At 40.3% G+C, this 15,379-nt stretch overlaps 1 protein-coding gene across 8 annotated transcripts in view; it reads left to right on the top strand.

Moving 5' to 3' along the window:
• Positions 1-15,379, top strand: part of F8 (coagulation factor VIII) — a 189,326-nt gene that overhangs the window by 153,106 nt on the left and 20,841 nt on the right. For all 8 annotated transcript variants that reach the window (XM_016944624.3, XM_003317789.6, XM_063804695.1 and 5 more), the window contains 3 exons: positions 8,809-8,953; positions 10,170-10,318; positions 11,424-11,600. In XM_016944624.3, coding sequence (XP_016800113.1) covers positions 8,809-8,953; positions 10,170-10,318; positions 11,424-11,600 — 471 coding nt within the window. The remainder of the gene's footprint in view (positions 1-8,808; positions 8,954-10,169; positions 10,319-11,423; positions 11,601-15,379) is intronic.

Raw genomic sequence — 15,379 nt, 5'->3', positions numbered from 1 at the left:
GATCACCATTCTAACTGGCGTGAGTTGGTATCTCACTGTGGTTTTGATTTGCATTTCTTTAATGACCAGTGATGATCAGCATTTTTTCAAATGTCTGTTGGCTGCATAAATGTCTTCTTTTGAGAAGTGTCTGTTCATATCCTTTGCCCATTTTTTGATGGGGTTGTTTGTTTTTTTCTTGTAAATTTGTTTAAGTTCTTTGTAGATTCTGGATATTAGCCCTTTCTCAGATGGATAGATTGCAAAAATTTTCTCCCATCCTGTAGGTTGCCTGCTCACCCTGATGATAGTTTCTTTTGCTGTGTGGAAGCTCTTTAGTTTAATTAGATCTCCTTTGTCAATTTTGGCTTTTGTTGCCATTGCTTTTGGTGTTTTAGACATGAAGTCTTTGCCCATGCCTATCTCCTGAATGGTATTGCCCAGGTTTTCTTCTAGGATTTTTATGGTCCTAGGTCTTACGTTTAAGTATTTGATCCATCTTGAGTTGATTTTTGTAAAAGGTGTAAGGAAGGGATCCAGTTTCAGTTTTCTGCATATGGCTAGCCAGTTTTCCCAACACCATTTATTAAATAGAGAATCTTTTCCCCATTGCTTGTTTGTGTCAGGTTTGTCAAAGATCATATGGTTGTAACTGTGTGGTGTTATTTCTGAGGCCTCCATTCTGTTCCATTGGTCTGCATATCTGTTTGGCCCCAGTACCATGCTGTTTTGGTTACTGTAGCCTTGTAGTATAGTTTCAAGTCAGGTAGCATGATGCCTCCAGCTTTGTCCTTCTTGTCCAGGATTGTCTTGGCTATGAGGGCTCTTTGTTGGTTCCATATGAAGTTTAAAGTAGTGTTTTCCAATTCTGTGAAGAAAGTCAGTGGTAGCTTGATGGAGATGGCATTGAATCTATAAATTACTTTGGGCAGTATGGCCATTTTCATGATAATGATTCTTCCTATCCATGAGCATGGAATGTTTTTCCATTTGTTTGTGTCCTCTCTTATTTCCTTGATCAGTGGTTTATAGTTTTCCTTGAAGAGGTCCTTCACATCTCTTATAAGTTGTATTCGTAGGTATTTTATTTTCTTAGTAGCAATTGTGAATGGGAGTTCACTCATGATTTGGCTCTCTGTTTGTCTGTTATTGGTGTATAGGAATGCTTGTGATTTTTGCACATTGATTTTGTACCCTGAGACTTTACTGAAGTTGCTTATCAGCTTAAGGAGGTTTTGGGCTGAGACGATGGGGTTTTCTAAATATACAATCATGTCATCTGCAAAGAGAGACAATTTGACTTCCTCTTTTCCTATTTGAATAACCTTTATTGCTTTCTCTTGCCTGATTGCCCTGGCCAGAACTTCCAATACTATGTTGAATAGGAGTGGTGAGAGAGGGCATCCCTGTCTTGTGCCAGTTTTCAAAGGGAATGCTTCCAGTTTTTGCCCATTCAGTATGATATTGGCTGTGGGTTTGTCATAAATAGCTCTTATTATTTTGAGATATGTTCCACCAATACATAGTTTATTGAGAGTTTTTAGCATGAAGGGGTGTTGAATTTTATCGAAGGCCTTTTCTGCATCTATTGAGATAATCATGTGGTTTTTGTCATTGGTTCTGTTTATGTGATGGATTATGTTTATTGATTTGCATATGTTGAACCAGCCTTGCATCCCAGGGATGAAGCCAACTTGATTGTGGTAGATAAGCTTTTTGATGTGCTGCTGGATTTGGTTTGCCAGTATTTTATTGAGGATTTTTGTATCGATGTTCATCAGGGATATTGGCCTGAAATTTTCTTTTTTTGTTGTGTCTCTGTCAGGTTTTGGTATCAGGATGATGCTGGCTTCATAAAATGAGTTAAGGAGGATTCCCTCTTTTTCTATTGTTTGGAATAGTTTCAGAAGGAATGGTACCAGCTCCTCTTTGTGCCTCTGGTAGAATTTGTCTGTGAATCCATCTGGTCCTGTACTTTTTTTGGTTGGTAGGCTATTAATTACTGCCTCAATTTCAGAACTTGTTATATGTCTATTCAGGGATTCAACTTCTTCCTGGCTTAGACTTGGGAGGGTGTATGTGTCCAGGAATTTATCTATTTCTTCTAGATTTTCTAGTTTATCTGTATAGACGTGTTTATAGTATTCTCTGATGGTAGTTTGTATTTCTGTGGGATCAGTGGTGATATCCCCAATATCATTTTTTATTGCATCTATTTGATTCTTCTCTCTTTTCCTCTTTATTAATGTGGCTAGCAGTCTATCTATTTTGTTGATTTTTAAAAAAAAAACAGCTCCTGGATTCAATGATTTTTTGAAGGTTTTTTTGTGTCTCTATCTCCTTCAGTTCTGCTCTGATCTTAGTTATTTCTTGTCTTCTGCTAGCTTTTGAATTTGTTTGCTGTTGCTTCTCTAATTCTTTAATTTTGATGTTAGGGTGTCAATTTTCAATTTTTCTTGCTTTCTCTTGTGGGCATTTAGTGCTATAAATTTCCCTCTAAACACTGCTTTAAGTGTGTCCCAGAAATTCTGGTACGCTGTGTCTTCATTCTCATTGGTTTCAAAGAACATCTTTATATCTGCCTTCATTTCATTATTTACCCAGTAGTCATTCAGGAGCAGGTTGTTCAGTTTCCATGTAGTTTTGTGGTTTTGAGTGTGTTTCTTAATCCTGAGTTCTAATTTGATTGCACTGTGGTCTGAGAGACTGTTTGTTATGATTTCCATTCTTTTGTATTTGCTGAGGAGTGTTTTACTTCGAATTACATAATCAATTTTAGAATAAGTGTAATGTGGTGCTGAGAAGAATGTATAATCTGTTGATTTGGGGTGGAGAGTTCTGTAGATCTCTATTAGGTCTGCTTGGTCCAGAGCTGAGTTCAAGTCCTGAATATCCTTGTTAATTTTCTGTCTCATTAATCTAATATTGACAGTGGGGTGTTAAAGTATCCCACTATTATTGTGTGGGAGTCTACGTCTCTTTATATGTCTCTAAGAACTTGCTTTATGAATCTGGGTGCTCCTGTATTGGGTGCATATATATTTAGGATAGTTAGCTCTTCTTGCTGCATTTTTCCCTTTACCATTATGTGATGCTCTTCTTTGTCTCTTTTGGTCTTTGTTGGTTTAAAGTCCGTTTTATCAGAGATTAGGATTGCAACTCTTGCTTTTTTTTTTTTTTTTTGCTTTCCATTTGCTTGGTAAATATTCCTCCATCCCTTTATTTTGAGCCTATGTGTGTCTTTGCAAGTGAGATGAGTCTCCTGAATACAGCATACTGATGGGTCTTGACCCTTTATCCAATTTGCCAGTCTGTGTCTTTTAATTGGGGTATTTAGCCCATTTACATTTAAGGTTAATATTGTTATGTGTGAATTTGATCCTGTCATTATGATGCTAGCTGGTTGTTTTGCCCATTAGTTAATGCAGTTTCTTCATAGTGTCAATGTTCTTTACAATTTGGTATGTTTTTGCAGTGGCTAGTACCAGTTGTTCCTTTCCATGTTTAGTGCTTCTTTCAGGAGCTCTTGTAAGGCAGGTCTGATGGTGACAAAATCCCTCAGCATTTGGTTGTCTGTAAAGAATTTCATTTCTCCTTCACTTATGAAGTCTTAAGAGGTTTAATTGACTCACAGTTCTGCATGGCTGTCCCATAAGTCCCATGTTCTTTCCTCAGGAAACCTACAGTCATAGCAGAAAGGGAAATAGGCACATCTTACATGGCAGCAGGCAAGAGAGAGTGTGTGAAGGAGGAACTGTCAAACACTTATAAAACCATCAGCTCTCATAAGAACTCACTATCAGGAGAACAGCATGGGGGAAACCATCCCCATGATCCAATCACCTCCCACTAGGTCCCTCCCTTGACATGTGGGGATTATGGGGATTACGATTCAAGGTGAGATTTGAGTGGGAACATAGAGCCAAACCATATCAGTATCTAAAAGGAAAAACCTTCAGTTTTTCCACATTTGGTTATGATATCAGCTGTGAGCTTTTCCTATATGGTCTTTATTGTGTTAAGTTCCTTCTGTATCTATCTTGCTGAAAGTTTTTATTATGAATGGATATCTAGTTTTGTCAAATTCTTTTTCTGTATTGATCGAAATAATCATGTGTTTTTCATCTTTCATTCTGATAATGTGGTATATCACATTGATTGATTTGCCCATGTTGAACCATCCTTGCATCCTAGGGATAAATACCACTTGTTCATGATGAATGATCCTTTTAATGTGCTGTTGAATTTGGTTGGCTGGTGTTTTGTTGAGGATTTTTGTATCCGTGTTCATCAGGGATATTGGCCTGTAGTTTTCTTTCTTTTCTTTTCGTTTTCTTTTTCTTTCTTTTTTTCTTTTTTTTTTTTTTGAGACAGAGTCTTGCTCTGTCGCCCAGGCTGGAGTGCAGTGGTGGTATGATCTTGGCTCACTACAACCTCCACCTCCTGGATTCAAGCGATTCTCCTGCCTCAGCCTCCTGAGTAGCTGGGACTACTGGAACATGCCATCACACCCAGCTAATTTTTGTATTTTTTTAGTAGAGATGAGTTTTCACCTTGTTGGCCAGGCTGGTCTCGAATTCCTGACCTCAAGTTATTTGCCTGCTTCAGCCTCCCAAAGCATTGGGATTACAGGCTTGAGCCACCACACCTGGCCTGGCCTGTAGTTTTCTTTTCTAGTGTTGTTTTTGCCTGGATATGGTATCAGGGTGATGTTGGCTAATAAATTGTGTTTTGAAGTGTTCTCTCTTGTATTTTTTGGAAGAGTTTAAGAAATACTGGTATTAATACTTCGTTGAATGTTTGATAGAATTCATCCATGAAGCCATTGGTCCTGGGCTTTTCTTTGTTGGAAGGTTTTTGATTACTAGATTTAATATCCCTATTTGTTGTTAGTCTGTTAAGGCTTTCTATTTCTTTGTTATTCAGTTTTGGTATGTTATATGTTTCTAGGAATTTATCCATTTCCTCTAGGTTAACCAATTTGTTGACACTTATAATAGTCCCTTATGGTTCTGTCTGTTTCTGTGACATCAGTTGTAATGTCTCCTCTTTCATTTATATTTTATTTATATGAGTCTTCTCTCTTTTTTTCGTAGTCTAGATAAGGACTTGTCAATTTTGTTTATTTTTTCAGAAAAATCAACTCTTAGTTTTGTCAATTATTTCCAATTGTTTTTTATTCTCTTTTTTATTTATTTCTGCTCTAGCATTTATTATCTCCTTTGTTCTGCTACCTTTGGGCTTAGTTTTTTTTTTTCTTCTTTTTGTAGTTCCTGGAGGTGATAAGTTGGGTTGTTTATTTCATATGTTTCTTCTTTTTAAATATAGGCATTTATTGCTATAAATTTCCCTATTAGTATGCTTTTACTGCATCCTTTAAGTTTTGGTATATTATCAAGATTTTGGTTTCTTCTGTGACCCAATGGTCGTTCAAGAATGTGTTGTTTAGTTTCCACATATTTGTGAATTTTCATGTTTTCTTATTGTTATTGATTTGTAGTTTCAATCCATTGTGGCCAGAAAATATACTTGGTATGATATTAATCTTCTTAAATTTATTATGACTTGTTTTGTGACCTGAAAGGTGATCTGTCCTGAAGAATGTTTTGTGTGTGCTTGATAATTCTACTGTTGGGTGGAAAGTTCTGTATATACATTTTAGGTCCATTGGGTCTATTTTATTCTTCAGTTCTGTTTTGTCCTTATTGATTTTCTGTTGGGATGATCTATTCATTATAGAGAGTGGAGTATTGAAGTCAACTATATTATATTGTTATCTATTTCTCCTTCCATGTCTGTCAATGTTTGCTTTATATATTTAGGTACTTTCGTGTTGGGTACATATATATTTATAATTATTACATCTTCCTGTTCAAGTGACCCTTTTATTATATAATGACCTTCTATGTCTCATGTCACAGTTTTTTACTTAAAGACTATTTTTTCTCATACAAGTATAGCCACCCCTGCTCTCTTTTGGTTACAGTTTGCATGGCATAACTTTCTCCACCCCTTCACTTTCAGCCTATGTATGTCCTTAAATCAAAAGTGAGTCTGTTATCAACAACATGTAGTTGGGTCCTGTTTATTTTTGTTTCTTACTTCCCATCTCTGAATTGTTGGCTTTTTAAAAAGCCCATTCAGTTACTCTGTGTCTTTTGATTGGGGAGTTTAGTCAATTTACACTTAAAGTAATTATTGATAGGTTAGGACTTTCTGTTGCCATTCTGTTAATAGTTTTGTGTTTTGTAGTTTTCTTGTTCTTTTCTTCTTTTTCTTTCTTTGTGGTTTGATGATTTTTGCTTGGATGTGTTTTGATTCTTTTCTCTTTATCTTCTGTATATCTACTGTGTGGGGGGGGGGTCTGGGGGGTTACCACAGGGATCAAATTGAACACTTTATAGTTACGGCAGTCTGTTTTAAGCTGACAACACCTTGAATCACATACAGAAACTCTATACTTTACTCATTCCCCCCGCCACAACTTTATGTAATCGACGTCATATTTTACTTCCTTCTATATTGTGTTTCCATTGACAAATTTCTGTCACTATAGTTACTATTACTATTTTTGTCTTTTAATTTATAAATTAATATTAATAGTGATTTATAACAATCATTATAGTGTTACAATAGTCTATGTTTCTCTTTATATTTACCTTTAGCAGTGAAAGGATTCATATGCTTTTGTGTTACTGTTTTTTTTTATTTCAACTTGAAGAACTATTAGCACTTCTTATAAGGCAGGTCTCATGGTGACAAATCCCCTCAGTTTTTGTTTGAGAAAGGCTTTATCTTTGTGTTCATTCTTAAAGGACAGTTTTTCCAGATAAAGTATTGTTGATTGGATTTTTTTCTCTCAGTACTTTGAATATATCATCCCACTCTTTCCTGACCTGCAAGGTTTCTGCTGAGATATCCACTCATAGTCTTATGGAGCTCCCCTATAGGTGACAATTCACTTTCTTCTTACTACCCCAAAATTCTCTTTTGTCTTTGTTGAAAATTTAATTATAATGCGTCTCACTGTAGACTTCTGTGGGTTTAATGTATTTGGTTATCTTTGGGCTTAATGAATCTAGATGGCACTTTCCCTCCCTAGATTTGGGGAGTTCTCACCTATTATTTCTTTAAATAAGTTTCCTTTCTCTCTCTCTTCTCCTTTTAAGATTTCTATAATGCATCTATCATTTTGCTTGATGATGTCCCATAAGTCCTCTGTTCTTCCTTCACTCTTTCTCATTGTTCTTTTTATTCCACTAACTAGATAATTTCAAATGACTTGTTTTCAAGTTTACAGATTCTTTCTTCTGAATGATTGAGTCTGCTATTAAAGATCGCTATTAAATTTTTTAGTTCAGTCATTCTTCAGCTATATTCAGCAATATTCTTTAGCTATAGGATTTTTATTTGGTTCTTTTTTATGGTTTTTATTTCTTTATTAAACTTCTAATGTTGTTCATGTATTGTTTTCCTCATTTTGTTAGTCATCTTCCTGTATCCTCTTGTAGCTCATTGAGCTTCTTTAAATGATTATTTTGAATTCTTTGTCAAAAATTTCATGAATCTCCATTTCTTCAGGGTTGGTTACTGAAGCTTTATTAGTTCCCTTTGGTGATGTCATATTTGCCTGATTCTTCATGATCCACATAGCCTTGCATTGGTATCTGTGCATTGGAGTGAGCTGACACCTCTTCTGGTCTGAAGTTGGGTACTCAGACAATGGGCCCATTACCAGGGCTTTGGATAGGTGTAGCACTCACTGGGTCCTTGAGTGGGCAGGACTGCCTGCAGACCATGATGCAGTGGGCCTGGAGCTGGGTCAAAGGGCTGCTTCAGGGTCCCCACTTGGGCCCACAGTCAGTGGGCCTGTTATGGGGGCACAGGTAAGTGTGGATTCAGGCAGGACTGTCTCCAGAACATGGTACAGCAAGACTGGAGTTGGCTCACAGGGTTACTTCTGAGTCCACAGTCAGGTCTAGTTGGTGGGCCTGCTTCCAGAGGTGGACTGGCATGACTCCCACCTGTTTCCTAAGTAGGCAAAACTTCCCCAAGACCATGGTAGTGTGGTACTGAAGCTGCTTTAGGTACAGGGCTGCTTCAGAGTCCACAGTTGGGAGCCCTGTTACTGGGGTTGCCAATGGGAGTTGCTCCTCCCAGATTCCTGGGCAGATAGGGATAGTGGTAGGACCATATACAAACAACTCTGGAGCTAAGTCCCCAGGGTGGTGGGCTGCTTCTGGGTCCACAACCAGAACTACAGTTGACAGGCCTGCCGCTAGAATGTGGGCCTGCCTTATTAAAGTATTCATCTTTGTTCTTGAGCTCTACCAGGGTTTCTCAACCTCATACCTGAATCCCAAGGCTCCCACAAAGACACTTTTGTCCATAGATCATTGTCAAATTATTGTTCCTGTGGGGGAACAAGAGCTAGGGACCTCCTATCCCATCAACTCACTGATACCGTTCTCCTGATGCTGCATTTTGAATTGCCCTCAGGTGATGCTGCTACTCCTGGTCTGTGGACCATGCTGGAGTAGCAGAGCCCAAATGGCTTCCTCAACTTTTATGAACCTTTTACAGGAACTCAAAGTAGAAAATAACTTCACTTGCCCCAGACCTAATAATTTCCTTTGTTCCCACTTCTTCTTGGTGCTTTCCTCCTTTGTGTCTACCATCGTAACATCCATCTAACCATAGTTGTCTTATGTAGATGTTGGATGCTGTTGAGAAATGCACAAAGCAAATTAGAAGGAAGATATGATTGACAGAAATTGCTTTTTACTCTGTATTCACTTTCCATGTATTTGTGCTAATCTCTCCATACAGGTCTTCTTTGGCAATGTGGATTCATCTGGGATAAAACACAATATTTTTAACCCTCCAATTATTGCTCGATACATCCGTTTGCACCCAACTCATTATAGCATTCGCAGCACTCTTCGCATGGAGTTGATGGGCTGTGATTTAAATAGTAAGTGCCAAGTCATCCCATATCCTTCTTCCCTCAACCATGGGTAGGGTGACTAACTGTTCTAGTTATCCTGAGACTGGGGGAGGGGTTCCCAGTGTCAGGACACAAAATTGTCAGTGCTAAAACCAGCATAGTCCTGGGCAAACCCAGAAATACCATTCAACCCAGCAGTCCCATCACTGGGTATATAATCAAAGGAATATAAATCATTCTGTCATAAAGACACATGCACGCATATGTTCATTTCAGCACTATTCACAGTAGCAAAGGCATGGAGTCAACCTAAATGCCCATCAACAACAGATTGGATAAAGAAAATGTGGTACATACATACCATGGAATACTATGCAGCCATAAAAAAGAATGAGATCATGTCCTTTTCAGCAACATAGATGCAGCTAGAGGCCATTATCATAAATGAACTAATGCAGGAACAGAAAACCAAATATCATGTGTTCTCATAAGTGGGAGCTAAACATTAAATGCACATGGACACAATGATGGACACTCAGGAGGGGAGAGGTTGGGAGGGGGGTGTGGGTTAGAAGGTTATGTATTGTGTACTGCACTCACTACCTGAGTGAGGGGATCATTCATACACCAAGCCTCAGTGACATGCAATTTACCCATGCAACAAACCTACCCATGTACCCCTAGAATCTAAAATAAAAGTAGAAGAAGAAAAGAAACAAAGAAAATTAAAGAGTCACACAAAGTGGGAAGAGCTGGCCGGAAAACAGATAGCAATAACAGAATTGGCCGGGCGTGGTGGCTCACACCTGTAATCCCAGCACTTTGTGAGGCCAAGGCAGGCGGATCACGAGGTCAGGAGATCAAGACCATCCTGGCTAATATGGTGAAACCCCAACTCTACTAAAAATACAAAAAATTAGCCGGGTGTGGTGGTGGGCGCCTGTAGTCCCAGCTACTCGGGAGGCTGAGGCAAGAGAATCGCTTGAACTCGGGAGGCAGAGGTTGCAGTGAGCTGAGATCATGCCACTACACTCCAGCCTGGGTGACAAAGTGAGACTCCATCTCAAAAAAACAAAAACAAAACAAAACAAAACAAAAAACCAATAACAGAATCTGTGCAAAAGTTAACACCTGAGAAATGATATTATGATGACAGTAGCCCTAGAATATCAGTGGAAGCTGCTCAGTATAACTGAGGCTGAAGCATGTCCTTGTGATAACCTTCTTTTTTCTTTTCTTTGAGGTTGCAGCATGCCATTGGGAATGGAGAGTAAAGCAATATCAGATGCACAGATTACTGCTTCATCCTACTTTACCAATATGTTTGCCACCTGGTCTCCTTCAAAAGCTCGACTTCACCTCCAAGGGAGGAGTAATGCCTGGAGACCTCAGGTAAGAGGCAACAGATTTACTGTTTAACTGACTCAGAGCAGTGGTTGGGGAAAAAATCGGGGAAGGCCTTGACTGTTTCTTCTGAGGTATTTCTGTCAACTGTTAGTTCTAAAAAGTGTGTCAAGGAAGTTTGGTTATGGGCAGACAACCACACAGGCATTTGGGGGAAATGATCTCTAATTGAACCTCCTGGAAGAAGAATCTCTATATCTAGTACTGAGCTAATATCTGTCAAAGAATTGTAGAAGCTAAAGTCCATTTTACAGATAAATATCAACAATTAGCTTTCTTTCCAGGTTTCTCATTACATCAATGAAAAGTAAACATTTACTGCACATCTTAGTATCCCTAGGATGAGCCTAGGGATACAAAGGTGAATTGTGAAAAATTTTGGCCCTGAAGTTGCTTAGAGTTGAATAAGAGAGACTGACTAGCCAATGGAAAGTGGAGGCTGGGTGCGGTGGCTCATGCCTGTAATCCCAGCACTTTGGGAGGCTGAGGCGGGCCGATCACAAGGTCAGGAGTTCTAGATCACTCTTTTGCTGAGGCAGGATAATCGCATGAACCCGGGAGGCGGAGGTTGCAGTGAGCTGAGATCACGCTATTGCACTCCAGCCCAGGCGACAGTGCCTGACTCTGTCTGAAAGAGGCAGAGAGAGAGAGAGAAAGAAAGGAAAGAAGGAAGGAAGAAAAAGAAAGAAAGGAAGGAAGGAAGGAGGCCGGGCAGAGTGGCTCACGCCTGTAATCCTAGCACTTTGGGAGGCCTAGGTGGCAGATCACGTGAAGTCAGGAGTTCAAGACCAGCCTGGCCAACCTGGTGAAACCTCATCTCTACTAAAAATATAAAATTATCTGGACATGGTGGTGGGCACCCGTAACCACAGCTACTCGGGAAGCTGAGGCAGGAGAATCGGTTCAACTCGGGAGGCAGAGGTTCAGTGAGCTGAGATCATGCCATTGCACTACAGCCTGGGTGACAGAGCAAGACTCCATCTCAAAAAAGAAAGTAGAGTGAGAAGTGCTGTGGTATGGTTAAGAGGGATTTGGGAATTTCTGGGAGTAAATGGTGACCAAGAGGCTACTAGTCCAACTCTATTGCCCTCAGGTGAATAATCCAAAAGAGTGGCTGCAAGTGGACTTCCAGAAGACAATGAAAGTCACAGGAATAACTACTCAGGGAGTAAAATCTCTGCTTACCAGCATGTATGTGAAGGAGTTCCTCATCTCCAGCAGTCAAGATGGCCATCACTGGACTCTCTTTTTTCAGAATGGCAAAGTAAAGGTATGCTGGTCTCCTTGGAAAGAAAGAAAGAAAAAAAATACCACCTCTCCTAGAGCTTAACATAACATAAAAAGGTTGATATATGACCAAATTTTCAGAGCAAAATTTATTAAGTACCTATGGTAGCAAGACATTGTAAAAGGCATTCTGAGAGAACACAGTGACTTTAAGAAAAAGGTAAAATACTGAGAAAAAGGGCAGAGTAGATCCAAGAGTTAATTCTCCTCATCAGCACCTTGATTCCCAAGCCTTTTTGACCTTTAAGTTTAGTGGTCCAGGAAGTCTTCATTCTTAATCTGGGTTTGCTGGATAATTCAACAAATTGTCCTGATTAAAAGACATGACATAAAGTCTTATCACCCCATGAGTAATGGGGGAAGGAATAGTTCCTCTCTTTGGTATTTTTTATATTCTTTTTTCACCAAGAATTAACCATGATGTGGTCCTTACCAATCTCTCTAATACAGTCTCTTGCCACTTGGCTCTTTAAGCTCCATCCATACCAAGAAATTCTCAGGTCACTAAATACAGCCATTATATCTCATACCAGGCTTTTAAGTAGATACTATTTCTTCTACCTGGAACATTTTTCTAGCTACCCTCTACTGCCACTTTCACCTGACTCATTCGTTAAGTCTCAGATAAACATCATGTCCAAGAAGAATTCCCTTATCCATCAAGGCTGGATGAAAGACTTCACCAAACTGGCAGTTTGGTGAACTGAAGTCTAGACATTGGATATTCTAGAAGAAATTCCCATTTAAAAAAGGTTATATCTCTGATTAGTGCCACAACATGATGAACTTTCAAAATATGCTAAGTGAAGGCCGGGCGCGGTGGCTGATGCCTGTAATCCCAGCACTTTGGGAGGCTGAGGCAGGCAGATCACGAGGTCGGTAAATTGAGACCATCCTGGCTAACACAGTGAAACCCCGTCTCTACTAAAAATACAAAAAATTAGCCAAGCGTGGTGGCGGGTGCCTGTAGTCCCAGCTACTCGGGAGGCTGAGACAGGAGAATGGCATGAACCCGGGAGGCAGAGCTTGCAGTGAGCCAAGATCGCGCCACTGCATTCCAACCTGGGCAACAGAGTGAGACTCCATCTCAAAAAAAAAAAAAGAAAAGAAAATACGCTAAGTGAATAGGCCAGACATAAAAGGATAGATATTATATGATTCTACTTATATGAGTGTGTTAGTCAGGGATATCCAAAGAAACAGAACCAATAGGAGATTCTGTCTGTCTGTCTCTCTCTCTCTGTCTCTCTGGATGAGCTAAACTGTTTTAGTTCAAGACTGAAAGCAGGAAAAAGCTGATGTTCCAGTCCAAAGGCAGTCAGGCAGCAAGAATGCTTTCTTACTTGGGGAAGACTCAGTCTTTTTGTTCTATTCAGGCCTTCAACTAATTGGATGATGCCTCCCACATTAGGGAGAGCAATCTGCTTTACTCAGTCTACTGACTTCGATGTTAATCCCATTCAAAAACACCTTCACAGAAATAACCAGAATAATGTTTGAGTAAATATCTGGGCACCTTATGACCAAGTAAAGTAGATACATAAAATTAACCATGACAAGTCCACCCCTTGTCAATGTAGCACCCATCATACACATCTCCTTTATCTCTAAGTAGAGACAAAAATGAGGTCATAATTCCACCTAACATGATATAACAAAACTTGGCTAGTATTGATAACTACCTTCTTCTACTACCCATTCTGTATTGACTTTGCCTTCAGCAAGCATCTCAGCTGATTGTGGTTCTTTACCTGATGAGGTGACCCAAACCTTTATTCCTGAAGAGCCTGGGCCACTAGTAGTCCTGCATGGATTGGGTTGCTGTAGTTTCCCATTGACCAGAATCATAGGGCCTGGTAATACTAAGAGACACTCTAAGGGATCTATTGTATTCCAGACACACTCTTCCATACCTCCATTGTGAAGCAGTAGTTCAGTTTCCTTCCAGGAAGGACAAAACGCTGCCCCTTCCATGATGAACATATTCCAATGTAATCAACCTGCTGCCAGATAGCTGGCTGATCATCCTGGGAAATACTGCCATACTGAGGACTCTGTGTTTGTCTCTACTGCTGGCAGATTGGGCACTTAGCAGTGGCCATAGCCAGGTCAGCCTTGTTGAATAGAAGTCCATGTTGCTGAGCCCATGCATAGCCTCTATCCCTGCCACCATGGCTACTTTGTTCATGAGCCCATCAGGCAGTGACATAGGTGGCTGAGTAAAAAGGATGACTGGTATCCACAGAACAGGTCATCATATCTACTTTTTTTTTGAGATGGAGTCTTGCTCTGTTGCCCAGGCTGGAGTGCAGTGGCACAATCTCAGCTCACTGCAACCTCTGCCTCCCGGGTTCAAGCATTTCTCGTGCCTCAGCCTCCCGAGTAGCTGGGACTACAGGCGCGCATCACCATGCCTGGCTAATTTTTGTATTTTTAGTAGAGACAGGGTTTCACCATGTTGGCCAGGCTGGTCTTGAACTCCTGACTTCAGGTGATCCTCCCGCCTTGGCTTCCCAAAGTGCTGGGATTATAGGTGTGAGCCACTGCACCCGGCCCATCATATTTACTTGATTATTGAAATCCTTATCTGCTGAGGTCACCCTTCGTTGAGCACTCACATGGGACATAAATATATTCACATCCTTTGCCCATTCAGAGAGATCTGTCCACATACCTCTTCCCCAAATTTCTTTGTCACCTGTTTTCTAATCATGTTCCTTCCAACTCCCTATCTGGACAAAGCACTGACTACAGCCCATTACTTGACATATAATTGCACACCTGGCCATTTCTCCTTCTAAGCAAAGTCCACAACCAGGTACACTGCCTAAAATTCTGCCCACTGTCCTTCATGGGTATCTCAGATAGGGACTGTCCACTTTTGTGTAGTACCTGCATATCGTGCAGAACCGTCTGTAAACCAGGCCCAAGACTCCTCTTCCTCTGTAAACTGATCATAGGTAACTCCCAATGAGGCCATAAGTGCAGGCTGGGAGAGAGAAGGCAGGGTAGCAGAAACAGGCACCATGGACATTTGGGCTACTTCTTCATGTAATTTACATGTGTTTTCAGTACCTGCTCAGACCTGATCATGTATATACCACTTCCATTTGATGATGGAGTGCCATTGTTCATACCCAACTTTATGGCTTGGTGGGTCAGATAACACCTAGTTCATGATGGGCAGTTCAGGTCACATGGCAACTTGGTGGTCTGTGGCTAAGCATTCAGTATCTACTAAGGCCCAGTAGTAGGCCAAGAGCTATCTCACAAAAGGAGAATAGTTATTCACAGAGGATTACAGGAGGATTTCTCACTACAGTAGCCCCTGCTCCATAGGTCAGGGAACCAATGTGAAGATCCTGCTAGCTGCTCAATATATCTGTTCCAATTACGCATTCCAGGACTGGGGAAATAACCACAAGATAGTCTCACAGATCCTCTGCATCCACTTTGAGATGGACTTCAGCTAAAATTCCATTGATCATTTGACCCTCCATAAGCCCATACTCTGACTGGTGGACCACAGTGACATTTTGGGTCTCCTGAAATTAGTGCCAGTTCAGAGCCATTGTCCAGTAGTCCCTGAAAGGTCTGATTAATTATTTTTCTTCAGTGCACATTTATTCTGATAGAAAGGCCATATGTCCCTTTGGGGAAGGCTGAGAGAAAGAGTGGCAGTATTCTTGGCAGTGTACCAGAGTCCTTCCTCAAGGAGACTGAGCCTCCCCTTCATTCAAGGAGTGCTGGGTCTGTAAACCT

Source organism: Pan troglodytes, chromosome X (assembly GCF_028858775.2).
Source record: "Pan troglodytes isolate AG18354 chromosome X, NHGRI_mPanTro3-v2.0_pri, whole genome shotgun sequence".
Lineage (NCBI taxonomy): Eukaryota > Metazoa > Chordata > Mammalia > Primates > Hominidae > Pan > Pan troglodytes.
The sequence above is the reverse complement of the archived record's forward strand: the minus strand, read 5'-3'. Positions and strand labels throughout refer to the sequence as shown.